We start from the raw sequence: 14103 nt of genomic DNA, 5'->3' as shown, positions 1-14103 counted from the left end.
TATGCTCGGTCCCTCTGTCTGCTCTTGTCATGTCAAACTGAGGCATATCAGTATAGGACAAATAATGCATTATTAACCTCTGTTAAGGTTGATTGACAACCAACAAAGACAACGGTTTTTGTTATTGTCTTGGTAAAAAAAAAAAAATCAATTGAATCCAATTCAAATCCTGCTAATAGGTTCAGTTCTGGCTCTAGTTGAAAAGCATAGGAGAAGCATGAAAAGCATGCGATTAGACCACACTGTTGAATTTTTGAAGAAAGCCTTACTCAGAATACATTTTCTCATTGTTCTGATGAATTGGTGGGCATGCATTTGAACATGAGATCAAACAGCCGGTAGAATAAATGAGAAAGAAAATGGGTGTGCAAATTACAAAGAAGCAATTGAAGTCTTTCAGTGTCTGCAAAATTGATTAAATATAATGCAGTTTGCGTTTTAAACCCTGTCTTTTGAAAACAGAACAAGTATGAAATAGTGAAGGAATTATTCATCTGAACCAATCTGAGCTCATAAATGTTGTAGAAAGCAGTCTGTTTGGGCCAGAGCCACATTGCACGGCAAGACACTTAAAAAGAAATGCAGCTTTTTGCATAAAATCTATTTTCACTTTTTGCAAGAATAATTAGCTTCAGGGTTTGATCTGCATTGATGAACACTGGCTGTTAGAACTGACTCAGCACCTTTTCCTTTTTTGTTACTTTAAAATGATTGGGTTCAGCTTACAACTAAATGTACACTAAAGAGTCGTTTTTTAGCAGGTTATTGTCTGCTCCATCTACTGTGTGATTGTCCAATATTGTAGTTAACTAGCTGACATAATCACACATGTTAGAAGGGTGAGGCTCACCGTGGCAACGATTCTCCGGATGGCAGCCGAGGCCATGTCCTCTCCTTTGGGCTGGCCAACTAGAGTCATGCCCAGGTACTTCACATTGAACACCATCCCCTCCAGCAAGGTCTCCTTCGTGTCTGTCCAGTTCTCTGGCAATTCTGATTGATCAAATTCATGATAAATAATTAGCAAACAGATATAGTATCAAGGGGAAGTAGCATTGTTTTAGTCTTTACAACTATACAGTGTATAATGATTAGTGCTGTCATGTGATTTATTTTTTTTAGATTATTATGACGGGCTATAATTAATTAATCTAATTAATCAGTTTCTAATCTAACCTTATAATTGCTACGAATTTGCCTCATTTTGAGGTATTTTAATTTAGATTCATGACAGTAAAGGATCAAATTACAAAAAAAAAAATGTCTCTATGATTTTTTTTCCCCAACCATTACTTTTACACCATTAAAAGGAATTGTTTTAACCTCAAACATTAAAGAGGCAAAACTAAAACAAACTTTACTTACCACATCAAAAAATAGTAGGTGCACTTTTTTGACCATTCCAAAACATATTGAGCACAAACTTCTTATCAAAATGTCAATATTCCACAGTTTATCACAACAGCAAGACATTAGCAAAAACATGAGTGATTTTATAGTTTTTTTTTTTTACATGTTTGGTGAATTGAATCATTTTCAAGACTGGAATGCAGCAAAAGAGAAAGAAAAGAGAGAATATAAGGAGATGAGGCACAGGGAGGTGACACTGGAGGACTTGAACAATTTAAACTCGATATATTGTTGCTTTGAAACAAACTTTGGCTTCATAATTTAGACAAAAACAAGTGGTAAGAGGTAAACTTTCCCTCTAAACAGATGCTTTGGATCACCTTTCATAAAGAAAAGAATACTTTTTTACCACTTTCCTCCACTGCTGCAGAGCAAGGTCAGTGCAGGTTCTGACGATGCAACACATGGCGTATCAGTCAGCTTTTTGTGAAAAACTATTCAAACATAAAAATATAACAAGATTAGAGTACTAATAATTAATTTAATTTTTATTTGTTTTGTAAGTTGCCACGGTATAAACGGTATAATGTCCGAAAAACTGTCTATTTTCAGAAAATAATAGACTTCACAAAAGCAACCGTCCAACGCAATCAGGCCTCTGTGTCGTCATTTAATTTATGATAACAGACACCTCCTTATGCTTTATCCGTTACAAAATAAATAAGAGTTAAAGATTAAATATAAGATTAATGCAATTTGTAAAAAAAATGAGATGCTAATTTGTCTGTAATTAATTAATCGCAATTAATTTGATAATTTGACACCCCTCAAAATAATGTAATTTTACAGTTAGACTGATGAAGCCACTTGGATGAGTATTGAACCATTTTTAAGAGAGAAGAATTAAGTCCATAAATAAACCTAAAGACAATGTCGACTGGATGAACGAGAATCTTCACCAACTTTAAAGTTAGGCTGTGCTCATTCTGAGTGATGAAATTACTTTAGAGCAATCTCCTTTTTTCATGTGTAAAGTAAATGTGCCTAAAACTCAATCAGGAAATTCGTGACACGTTTTTATGCCAAAGATAATCACAAAGTGAGATCAGGATAAAAACTACTGCAAAGGCCCCTTCATCTGTTTCAACATAAAAATTAAAACTACTCTCAATTTCATGATTTTTTTGTTTATGAATCTTGCTCCTTCTTATTGGTCAGATTTAGCTCTAATCATCATGCTATCTGTATATTATCTATTTGATTAATATATGAGAAAATTAATAGAAAAAATAGTAGATCTATCAAATTCAATGTTTTACAAGTTCTGAATCTGATTTGCAGAAGAAATTTAAGACAAGACTTTTTCTTGGAAAAAGTAGTGCCAAGCTGTCTTTGAATGAAAAACTGTTGAATATTGGCAAATGTTTGATAGAAGGACAACTGGACACCCTGCAGCTGAACAGCATGGAATAAATGACACAAAACCTGCAGTCTACATTTTTAATACGAGTGATACATGATCCTTTTACCAAGAGAAATCCAAATCACTTAGCACTGAGTTTTGCTGCTATAAGAACAGAAACTCTGTTATAACCAACAGAACAATCCCTTTTTATGAACACTTAGAGCCATTTTTTCCCCACAAAGCATCTCTGCTCCATCAAGGACAGGAGATAGGGTTTCACAGTATCTAATAACCTATGGGGTGACGTTGGCACTAAATTCTGCACATGGACCGGGCCATCTGTCACTGGCAGACCCCATGCAGCTGTGAAGGCGAGCAGCATCCTCGAGTATGATGCGTCCAACAACTGTGAATTATTTAATAATCTTCTATCACACTGTGCTGAGCCACACAGCACATTTAGTATTTTTACATATTTAGGATACATGCTAGAGACATTACGCTGCAGCTTCTCTGATGGTGTGGGTGATACGTGGGTGCTGACTCAGATGTTCCTTCACACCAAACAGCTTTTCATGGAGCTCATGTGGACGGATTCTGGACAGGGTGTTTTTGTCCAGAAGGTGGATGATAGCTACCTCGAAAATGAGGGTTAAAAAGTGTATAAATCTAGATTTTATAAGATAATATGTGCAACTAATGAGCAAAAGAATGAATATTTTTGGCCCTTTGTAAAAAAGGAAGAGGAATCACAAAAACAGATGCTCCTTTATTCTGAAATAAAACTTTAAAGTCCCGCTCCAATCATCTTTTTATCTATTTTCAAAGTTTTCCCAATGGTCTTTTAATTATGCAATTTTTAGCAAAAATCAAAAACCTGTGTCATTTTCTAGGAGAGTCTCTGCAGAGCAGCAGTAGTTCGTTAGAAATTCACCTCTGAGTTGTGAGCGGGACTGTTGACATTGATCAACCCCACCCACACTTCCCATCAGCCATCTGTTTAAACGCTTTTCCGCTATCTTAAAGCCCCTCACAACTCCAACTTAACATTAATGGTGCAGCAAAAATGGCGAGCTATATTAAAGTCATACAGCCGTACAGTTTTGAGTCTCAGCTCAGACGGGTTAAATATAGGCCTACATGGAGCTATATGTCTGCAAGTGGATGCTTCAGGATGGCACAAAGCAGGGAACCACTCTGTGTAATTTAAGCTCTTTTAAAGCGCATCTTTTTGCCTGCTCCTGATTCAAAATGATTTGAGTAAAGAAATACTCAAAAATGCCACATTTTGCTCAATTTTGTTGATATATGTCCTCCATCATGAGAAAAATGCTACAAGAACATGTTGCAAACACTAAAAACACGATTTTCATTGGAGTGGGTCTTCAATGATTCATCTCCCACTTTTCCGTATTTTGGATCATTCCAAACTGCACTCCCCAAAATATGAGTCCAAAATTTACCAAACCATCCTTTTAAAAACGACACAGCTCTATGAGCTTAAGTTCAGCTGTCCATGCTGTGTCCTCGCCATGCAACACACATGAATTATTAAACAGCTTTATGTTGATGCTGCAGGGTTTCCAATATATCATCCCCCTAAACGAAGAGCCCTTACATTTTTAATAAATCCCATGTGAGGCTACAAAGGGACTGCAGCTGATAAGAGTGACAGGAAGAAGCAGCAGGGAGGTTAACTGGATTAAACATGTTGGTGGAAAATCCTCAAGGAAAAATGTATTTGTGTTATTGGAAATTTTTTGGAAGTCAGCATGCAGGATCCTGGAACTGGTGAAAAGTCTTCATCGAGGAGATTTTATGAAAAAGAAAATAAGATCACACACATCCACAAGATTAGGAGGACTTGGTAGACTACAGATGATGACTGCTTCTCTAATAAACTGGTTCCCGGCAACAGTTTAATACTCAGGATATTGCAGCAAGAGCCCAGATTCAATTATGAATACACTCCAAAGCCTCACAGTTGGGAGACAAACCACTGGAAACTATCTATTTTAATAAAAACACAAAGAAAAGTCATATTCCGTTCCACTGGGCCTCCGGGGTTTTCAAATAAAAGATGAATTGAGTTATTTCCTAGGGATTAGCCATTATGCTTAACGAACAACTACAAAGTGTGGCGTATCAAAGCTTTTGTAATGGTTACCATGTGATCTGGAAGCCTTCAGCTATGTGCAGCCGTTTCTTTGAGCTCAGTTGTTTAATTAACATTGAGAAGTCAAAATCACACCCGGGTGAATTTAGCTCAACACCTACACTGATGATCAATTAATAAAACAAACAGAAACAGAGATCAAGTAAAAAACAAAGGTGGGGGGATGGAATCCAGAAGAAAAAAAACGGAGCAAGTGTTTGTCAAAAAGTAAAAAGGAATCCCATTCTTGACTTTAATACAAGTCAGAGCAGCTTTGATATTCCCACGAAACTCTTAGTTAAATGCGAACAGAACAGAAAAAATGGCTAATTTTCCAAACCTTTGCGACACCCCCCTTCCTCCACATCCATCTTGATGAAATATCTTCACTGTTTTACTCATGTGAAGGAACTTTGAATCTAGGACGCCACCTTGACAGGGAAAATAGGCCGCTCATTCAGAGAGGATTGTGGGCTGGGAGAGTGTGGGATTCAGGTTTTCTGATTTTGCCTTCAGGGGGGGAACAACTATGGCTTAGTCTTCCCTCTCAAGCTTCTCCTCTCATTGCCACTTCCTTAAAAATGCCTCATAGTTCTCCTTTGCATTTCACTTACTTTAGCTCAACTGCAAGTGCAGAAAAGAATGAAAATGTGTTGTTTCTTAGAATAAAACAGAGCATTTTCATTTACTTTTCACTGATAAACATGCATATTTTTTTAGTATAACTATGGCATCATTTTAAATCTTGATGTTCACAATTTAGTGTTTACATAAAGCAAAAAAAACGGATCCATGCTTTCTGTTTATCAATTTTAACTTTCAATCAAAACCAAATTAATATTTCTACATTACACACATTCTGGGTCCAACCTATGAGGTTTAAAATTTAGAATATTAGTGAGCACTCAGTGAGTCTAAATCAAACAAATGATGTTGCTAAGAAACCACGTGGTTTCACACAGACAACACAGAATTGGCAGCGAGCCGGTACCTGCAAAATGCATTACTAAGCACCTTGGCTCGACTAAAAGTAAACATAGTAAAGTGCTTATTGTGATTTACTCTGCAAGCTTGGCTGAAGTAAAAAAAAAACAAAAATGTCGAAAATGTGCAAATTTACAAGGCTGGCAAATCTAAGGCACAGTTGAAATCTGCAGAGATAAAATGTCTGAGTGCTCTGATGACTACACAACACCAGGTTCAGCTTTTTTAGCTTATGTAAATCTGATTCAGGTAAAAATTTATCCTATTAATGAAGTATAAAATATGCATAAACCCTCAATTGATCCTCCAAAGATAAGATCCTTTATTTAAAAAAAAAAAAACTACAAAACTAGAGAAATTTTATGTTTTAATGACTTTATATGAAATAATTTAGATCTAAAGCTACAATATTGTAATTTCTTTGAATGCACCATGTCCACTCACTCCATTTTTGTTTCTATTGTTCTATATAAAAGTTTTTGCTCCTTTTGTTTTAATGCTTCCAAAGCTTTTTAAATTTTCAAAGCACCTGCATATCGTAGAATCAGTTATCAAGTCTCCAAAGTATTAACTTGCCTCCAGTGCACACAATCTGTCAATGATGGTGCATTTAATAAACAGCCTCCACAGCTGCAGTGAATCATTAATTATAAAAGATTCCCGAAAATTACCATCAAACTGATTTTATTTTATTTTATTTTTTTGGCTTTGTCGTGCTTGAGCTTCAAGTTAAAAAATTAAAACAGCACAGACTGGCAGGTTCAGGTTTGGGTGCAGAATGACTAATGACTCCTGCAGCTATAAATAGCCGTGCATTCGAGCATTAAAGCAGTGCTTACATTGATGCTGCAGACAGTGACAGGTAGTGAGTGGCTAGTATTATTTTAGGCAGCATAAGCAGACTTTCAATTGAGCCACCAGCTTTGAAATATTATAATATTTTGGCTTATGGGGAAGCATCAACCAGCTCACAGTCTCTCCAGTCACTTACAGCTGAAGGCTGAACAGTGGATGAAGGGTTAACATAAGAACTTTCACATTTTATATTAAAGAAGCTTAGATGAAGCAACTTGAGTTCTTATTTCCTGACAGCCATAACTTATTTTAAGTGGACAGTAGGGCTGCACGATATGAAGAAAATGCGCGATATGCGATATTAGTGATCAATATTGCGATGACAATATCACTTGCGATATATGAACAAATAACAAAACAACCAAAAACATAATTTCCATTTGAACTGCAACAGTTTAATTTAAATAAGAGTCAGCATACCTTTAATTATACTCTAAATGAAACTAGTCTACATGGGAGGGGAGCATCTAACATAAAAAATGGCTCTGTCCAATTGGTCAAATGCATAAATGGATTTGTTTTATTCGCCAAATACTTCAAGCTGCCATAAGATTGTTTTAGCACTTTTAAAGTAACCATTTATTGCGATTTTTGGCCTCTTTTGCGAAATGCATATTGCACAGCTTGATATTGCGATAACAATAAATTTGCGATGTATTGTCCAGGCCTAGTGGACAACATTAAATATCTTTGGGAGGGGTGCTTGTAAATGTATAAAAAAAGGGCTTTAGATCATATATAAGACATTTTTATTGCCCAGTATGGTTTATGTTGAGTTATTTTAATCAAAATTCATCACACGTCAGCAAAGGTGCATATGAGAAAAATAAACTCTTTTCCTCAGTTTGCTAGAAAACAGATTTGAAGATTTTCAGTCTTCAAATCTAAATTTAAAACAAACTATGAAAACACTGATGCTTTAAACCTTTGTTGGATGAAGTGTGACAATCCACTGGGGACAGAGTGAACACTGGTGTCACCTTTTACATTTAAAAAAATCCTTTTCTTGCAGCTATTTATTCATAGCGCATAATCACTCAACACCATGCATGAATTATTTTCATTAGAAATTCAAACAGGGCACAGTTTCCTCTGTGATGATACAGATCTTCTCCTTCAGGGGTCTGCTAGCTCTCATTTTACAGCTTCATCAGAGGTAAACAACCCCCCCCCCCCAAAAAAAAGAAATTCTTCCAGAATTTTAGTAAATAAGGTTCTTAGAGATTTTGTCCTCTGATGGGTACAAAAAGGAATGAGCACTCACTGAATGTACTCATCCATTATCCAGCAAAGCTAGTGACCTTTGAGAGCGGCTGATCTCTGTTTAGACTGTGTATCTCAGCGCCCATTTAATAGATTAGGGCATCCCAGAAGGATGCTCTAATTTGCCGCAGTGCTTCAAGTCATGTGATGGATGATTGTCTAACACTGCCAAATATGTCAGCTCCTCAGGAGATATGTGTGGGGTCTCAAAAAACAAAATGTAGACTTTGAGGTGTGCAAATACATTAAAAAAAGCAAACATTTTTTGTCAAAACTAAAGAAACGTTGCATTCAGTCTAATTTTTTTACCTTAATAGAAATTATAAATATATTTTTGGAATTAGCTACCATCAATGTAGTGTAACACTAAATAAAAAAAGGATTTTTGTCCAAACTGCTGCACCTTAGAGGTCTCCCACTATCAGTTTGATGGCATCCGGTTATTTTTAGTAAAGGGTTCATTCACTCTTGCTGCTGAGCTTAGACAGGAGCCTGATGTGTCAGCAATGGTGTGTGGAGTTGATGTATCAGACACAGAGGTGTGCTTTGCCTCTGCAGCAGTTCCAGCTGACATGCACAAACTATTCCTATGCACAAACTTTGCACGTACCATTTAAACGATTACATTTCTCAAATCTATTATGTAATTATTTTTTTTAAAGTGTTGCTGCATATTAAAATATAAAAATAGAAAAGCAATCACAGACTGATCAGAATGTGATCAGAATGCACGAAAGGTGATTAAGACTGAAAAGCAGTCCACTCAACTCTAGTTTGGTGGGTGTCAAAGGCTTCAGATGTTGGGATGTTTCTGCATAAATAACAGGTAAGTTGATTAAGTGAATGTGTTGCTATAGTTGAGTGAACAAGCATTTCTCCAACAACAGCACCTCACAGTTCCCCTCTGTTGCATAATTGACTTCTCCTCAGGCCATGGAAACAAGCTGGTGCAGTCTCCCTCCCCAGGGTCTGCAAAGGGAAAGCAGCTCAACTGCACGATCAAATCTTAGAGCTTTTATACCTCATATATACAGTGAGAAGAAAGCCATAAATGTGCCATAACACAATTTAAAAAAAAAAAACTTTGAGAGAAAATCAATACAAATATGATGTACGGCAGGATTTAAAAGCACAAAAGCCGGCGTGTACAATCGATTTTTTGGACAGGAACAAGCACTAAAATACACATCCTGACTGAAAAAGAACATGTAGGAAAAACACTAAAATTACATCAACAGAGATTCTTCAATATTAGAGAAGAGGAACATGAACAACTCATTTATGAAGGTTTTAGGATTATTAAAAAAATAATGTCCTCCTAATATGTTAGTTCACCTTGACCATCCCTTAACAAATCCTCACACCTCACTGCCTTTTGTTTAGTGATTTTCAGCAACTTATCCTTGTTAAGCTGAATCCTAAGCGTAACAATAGTGAGAGTTTTAACAAATTTCCAGAACTGGACCAGTCCAGGTGAATGACAGACCTCTTGTGACCTAGAATGAAGAAAGAACAGAAATAAGCAAAAAAAAAAAAAAAAAAAACTGATGGGTGTCCTGTGTTGCTCTTTTCTTTCGATGAAGCTTTGAAAGATTTCTGCAGTAAGAAAATAGGTGAAGTCTAAGAATAGCCCCTTTTTTTCGTGTTTTCTGGTTTTTTTATTACAAGTAAACAGCAGTATATTTAGGCGTAAACATCAAACCTTTAATCTAAACAAAGAGGAAAAATGTGTATAACCTAACGTTATAGATGCAAAAAAAAAATGGCGAGCAATATTTGATCTATCCAGCCATTCAGTTTTGATCCAGATTCCAGCTCAGACAAGGAAAACAAAGACACATATGGATCTATTTGTCTAAAGGTGGATGCATCGGAATGGAGCGGAGCAGGGAGCTTGCGGCCAACCCAGCATATTAAATACAGAGCAAATGCAATCTTTTTCTAACTGCATTTTTTTTCATCTGCTCCTAATTTACAATTTGAATAAAGAAATAAATACAATTTTGAGATTTCTTTTATTTGTGTATGTCATAAAAATATCACAAGAACCTCCCACCTATCAACTTTTGTATGGATAACTTTTTCAAACTTCACATGATAACTGACAAGAAAAGGTTTTCCCTTCCTTCTCCCTTCTCTTTGATTTAATCAAATTCAAAATCCTGCTCAATGTGCTAAATGTCCCCTCCTCAACTTTCCTAAATTTGAGGTCTTACTGTTGGACTGAAGAAATGCAAGTAGCTGCCTTTAGATGTCAAGTAGGTGCTATGATAATTGTAAAAAAATCTTCAAAAGGCAAACCAGCAACACTTAATGCTTCAAATATTATTAGTCTAAATAGTGTAATGTTTAACAAACAAGGACATTTCACCATTCTTATACTTGATTTTAAATCACAAGTTGGAAATCCAACTAAATGTGCAGGTCAAATTTGAAAATTTTGTAATGAAAAAACTGTTTTCACATAAATAGTTAATTAAAGTGCTCAACGATGAACTTTTCCTTTTTGAAAATTGGAATTTTTAAATAAAAACTTAAAATAAAATGGCACGTCCTCCATTGAGACAAAAATGCCACAAGAACATGTTAAAAACACCCAAAAAAATGCAATTTTCATCAAAGTGGGTCTTTGAGACTAAACACTAGAGCTGTGTGTGAGTGTCTAGGAGCTTCAGGAGGTTTTTTATAGTCTCCCCCTAAAAAAATTTATCTACAAATGACACTAAGTGTCAAAACGTTGGAACAGATGTTCAAATCCTTAAACACTTCCAAAGTTCGGCAATGACTGCAGCTCATGGATCCCCCAGCAAACCCCAGGAAAGTTTTGCACAAATAACACCAGGAATCAGCAAACCTGTGCAGCATAAATTCATTGTGGTTTTGAAATAGATGTGGAAACTAATGAAGCTTCAAGCAAACACACGTAGCTAAACCTTAAAGTAGTGTGAAAATAAACTACAAAGACGGAAACAGCAGCTCGCTTCATGTCTTTAAAACACTCTTGGACATTTCTTTCATCACTGCGAATAACCTGAGCCAGGTCACCTCTTCTCTTGTCTGGGATGACTATACAGAGCAGGTAAAGCAGCCATCTGCTGTCGCTGTGTCCTTGAGCAAGACACTTCGACCGGATGCATCCATGCATGGTCTAAGAAAGTGCTGTACGGATGTGGCATGTAGTGTGTAAGCACATTGAGGGGTCCAGAAAACTAAAAAAATCTGGATCTTAAGCCTTAAGGGAGCCATAACTCAAGAGCTATGCTGACTAACAAATGAAAGCCTGATCTTACATATCATACAGTGTTTAGCTGCATGCACAGGCATGGCATTATCCTCACAGTACTTTGGAATCTGCCTAAAAGTACAATATTTCAGCACAGTGACACAGTCAAAATGGACTAAACTGTATTCCCCCAAAACCAAGATCATTTCAGATAGTGATTGCACATCTGGGACGTTTTTGCTGCCAAGGACAAGTGTTTATTGTATCTTCTACTCAGAAAATGCCCACATTGCTTTTATGTCACATAATAGAGAAGGCATGTACGGCCGGCATGCGCTATGTCCTTGTTCCCCTTGACACTGCAGCAGACAGCAGGACGTCTTCAAGAGCATTGGAACTGCAGAGCCATGATTTTCTACGTGTCCTATTTTAAGATTTCATTTACTTTTTAACAAGAATGGAATTTAAATTTGTTTCCAGTGACTGATCATTGGGTAAAACAAAACCAGAGCATATTAAGGGAGAAATAAAGTTTTGGAGTTATTGATATAACAGAGAAAGATTGGTTAAATTACAAAGAAAAGCCTCACTAAGCTACATCATTAGCTAAAAGTCGTATTGTTCATAAAAGTCCTTAAAAGGTTTTTACAAAAATGAGTCACTACAATGACCTTTCGTCTTTTTTAAAAGCGTTCCCACTGGTCTTTTGATTATGATTAATGTCTCCCAAATCCAAAAGCCTGTGTCGTTTTCTAGGACAAAGTTTCTGCAAAGTAGCAGGAGTTCATCAGAAAGTAGCCTCTAAATTGTGGATGGGACCAATGGTGGAGCAACCCCGCTCCCCATTTCCCTCTCCGTTGCTGAGAGCTCAGAGTGGAGAAGCTTGTGGCCCACTAAGCAAATTTTCTACATCACAAATAAACTCTTTTTCAAACTGCTTTTTTTTCCTGCTCCTTATTCACAGATATTTAAAAAATAAAACACTCAGAAATGCATAAAACATGTTAAAAACATAATTTTATTGGAGAGGTTCACATTAAGATAAACGAGTTGCATAATTAGAAACTAAACGATGTTTTCAACAAAAACGAAAAAATAAGGTTAGAAGTGTAGGCCAAGCAAAAATTAAAACAGCACCTGTTAAGAATTTGCATCAGAAAAGGATCTTTCTAGTGTTGCAGAACTCCAGCATGGAAATCTGGCTTCTTCTCACGAAAGTTTAAAGCTTCAGACAGAGAACTTCATCTGCTTTTATTTCTTAGTTTTCAGATATGTTATTAAAATACAACACAAACTTGAGCTTTTTTGCCCCCCAGCACTATTCAATCTGCACAACTCAAACAGACAAGGCTACCCTTTTGAGCTGTCTGATAAAGCAAAGTCTTTATTTCATACTTTCCCAGATGTTTAGTCTTATTTTACACAGAGTTTATTAAAATGATCAATTCTATTTAATAATGATTATATAATCTGTCATGTCTGTGTACTGTTTGAATAACTACAAATAAGTAATTACAATGTCAAGATCTTCTTTAATTTTCCAATTAATTTATGACTTTATATCTTAACCAGATTAGATATTTCAATGTTTTTTTTGTTTGTTTTTATTGCTTGAAATAAATCAATAAACCAGAATTGATGTAAATCATTAAGGATTCAAATGTAAGTATAGAGCTCTGGGGATTACAGAATTGTTACAAAGAAAAAAAGCCATCCTTTATGCTTTGATTGGCATGTCCTGATGAATGTAACAACCATGTCAGCACATCTTTAAAGGCTTCCGTCTCATTTCACCTTCACACCAATTTTCAGGCTTAATTTCATGATGACGGGTATTACTGGGTCTGTTTAAAACGCCACATTTAATGAGTTTTTTCCTTTTTTTGCAGAAGCTTGACAGGACACAATTAATTCAGTTTTTCCTTCTCCTTCTAGGACACGTAATTTGCGTCTGTGCCAAGCAGCTGCACTGTTACCTTCTTTGCATTCTGACAGCTCTGACGCATCGCTGCGTGCTGGCATAAAGTGGCTGTGCTTACAGCAAACGGCCTGCTAAGCAGCTACAGGATATCAGCAGTCACTGTCGTGACCGCAGGCATTTCTTTTTTCCAGCCCTGACTCTCTGGTGCCCCTCAAACAACAACTGCTTCAGTCATCAGGTGCTGGAATCCAGCTGGGTTCTTTTCTTCCTCTTCCACTGGCACAAACAATAGGAAGAAAGAAATGCTACAGTTTGACTCTAATGATGATGTGTTTTCCACTATTTCCAGCTTCTGTCATCTCAAAATCCCAATGCCTATACCCCTGTGCTGTGCTAGTCTTTGAAGGAAAAGGGTACCATTTTGCTTCTTAATTTTTTTTTGTTCCAGATTAAAGCAAAAAAAAAACTAAATTTCAATCCAGATTTACTTTTTTATTTTAATTATATCAACAGCCTAATACTACATTTACACCGCCCTCGGCAACATGTGGTAAAGCACCCACTTCCACTGAAAAGTCTATGTAAATTCGTGCAAATGTGCGTTCCGGACCCAAAGTGCTGTACAATAAAACATTTAAACAATCAGTTAAAAATATATTTCAAATTCTACAATGTGAGAGGATAAAAGAAAGAGAGGGAACCTCTTCAGTGTGTATTAAAAGCCAAATTTAAAAAGTGGGGTTTAAGAGAGGACTTAAAAACAGGCAGTGATGTAGCCTCTCTGACATGAATCGGAAGATCCTTCCAGAGTTTTGGGCTGCTGAAGCAAAAGCACGCTTTCTTTTGTTTTTGGTACTTTTAGGAGCAGCTGATCAGCTGATCTAAAAGGACGGGAGGGCACATGAGGCTGCAGTAGAGGTAAACTGCTGCCAAGCCATGTTAAGAGA

At 36.4% G+C, this 14103-nt stretch overlaps 1 protein-coding gene across 1 annotated transcript in view; it reads right to left on the bottom strand.

Moving 5' to 3' along the window:
* The window catches only part of LOC101163219 (low density lipoprotein receptor adapter protein 1), a 35503-nt gene that overhangs the window by 19654 nt on the left and 1746 nt on the right, over positions 1–14103 (bottom strand). Inside the window, exon 2 of the mRNA XM_004083826.4 lies at positions 851–993. Within this exon, the coding sequence (XP_004083874.2) occupies positions 851–993 (143 nt within the window). The remainder of the gene's footprint in view (positions 1–850; positions 994–14103) is intronic.

The sequence above is a fragment of the Oryzias latipes genome, chromosome 24 (assembly GCF_002234675.1).
Source record: "Oryzias latipes chromosome 24, ASM223467v1".
NCBI lineage: Eukaryota > Metazoa > Chordata > Actinopteri > Beloniformes > Adrianichthyidae > Oryzias > Oryzias latipes.
This window is presented reverse-complemented; position numbering and strand designations above follow the sequence as displayed.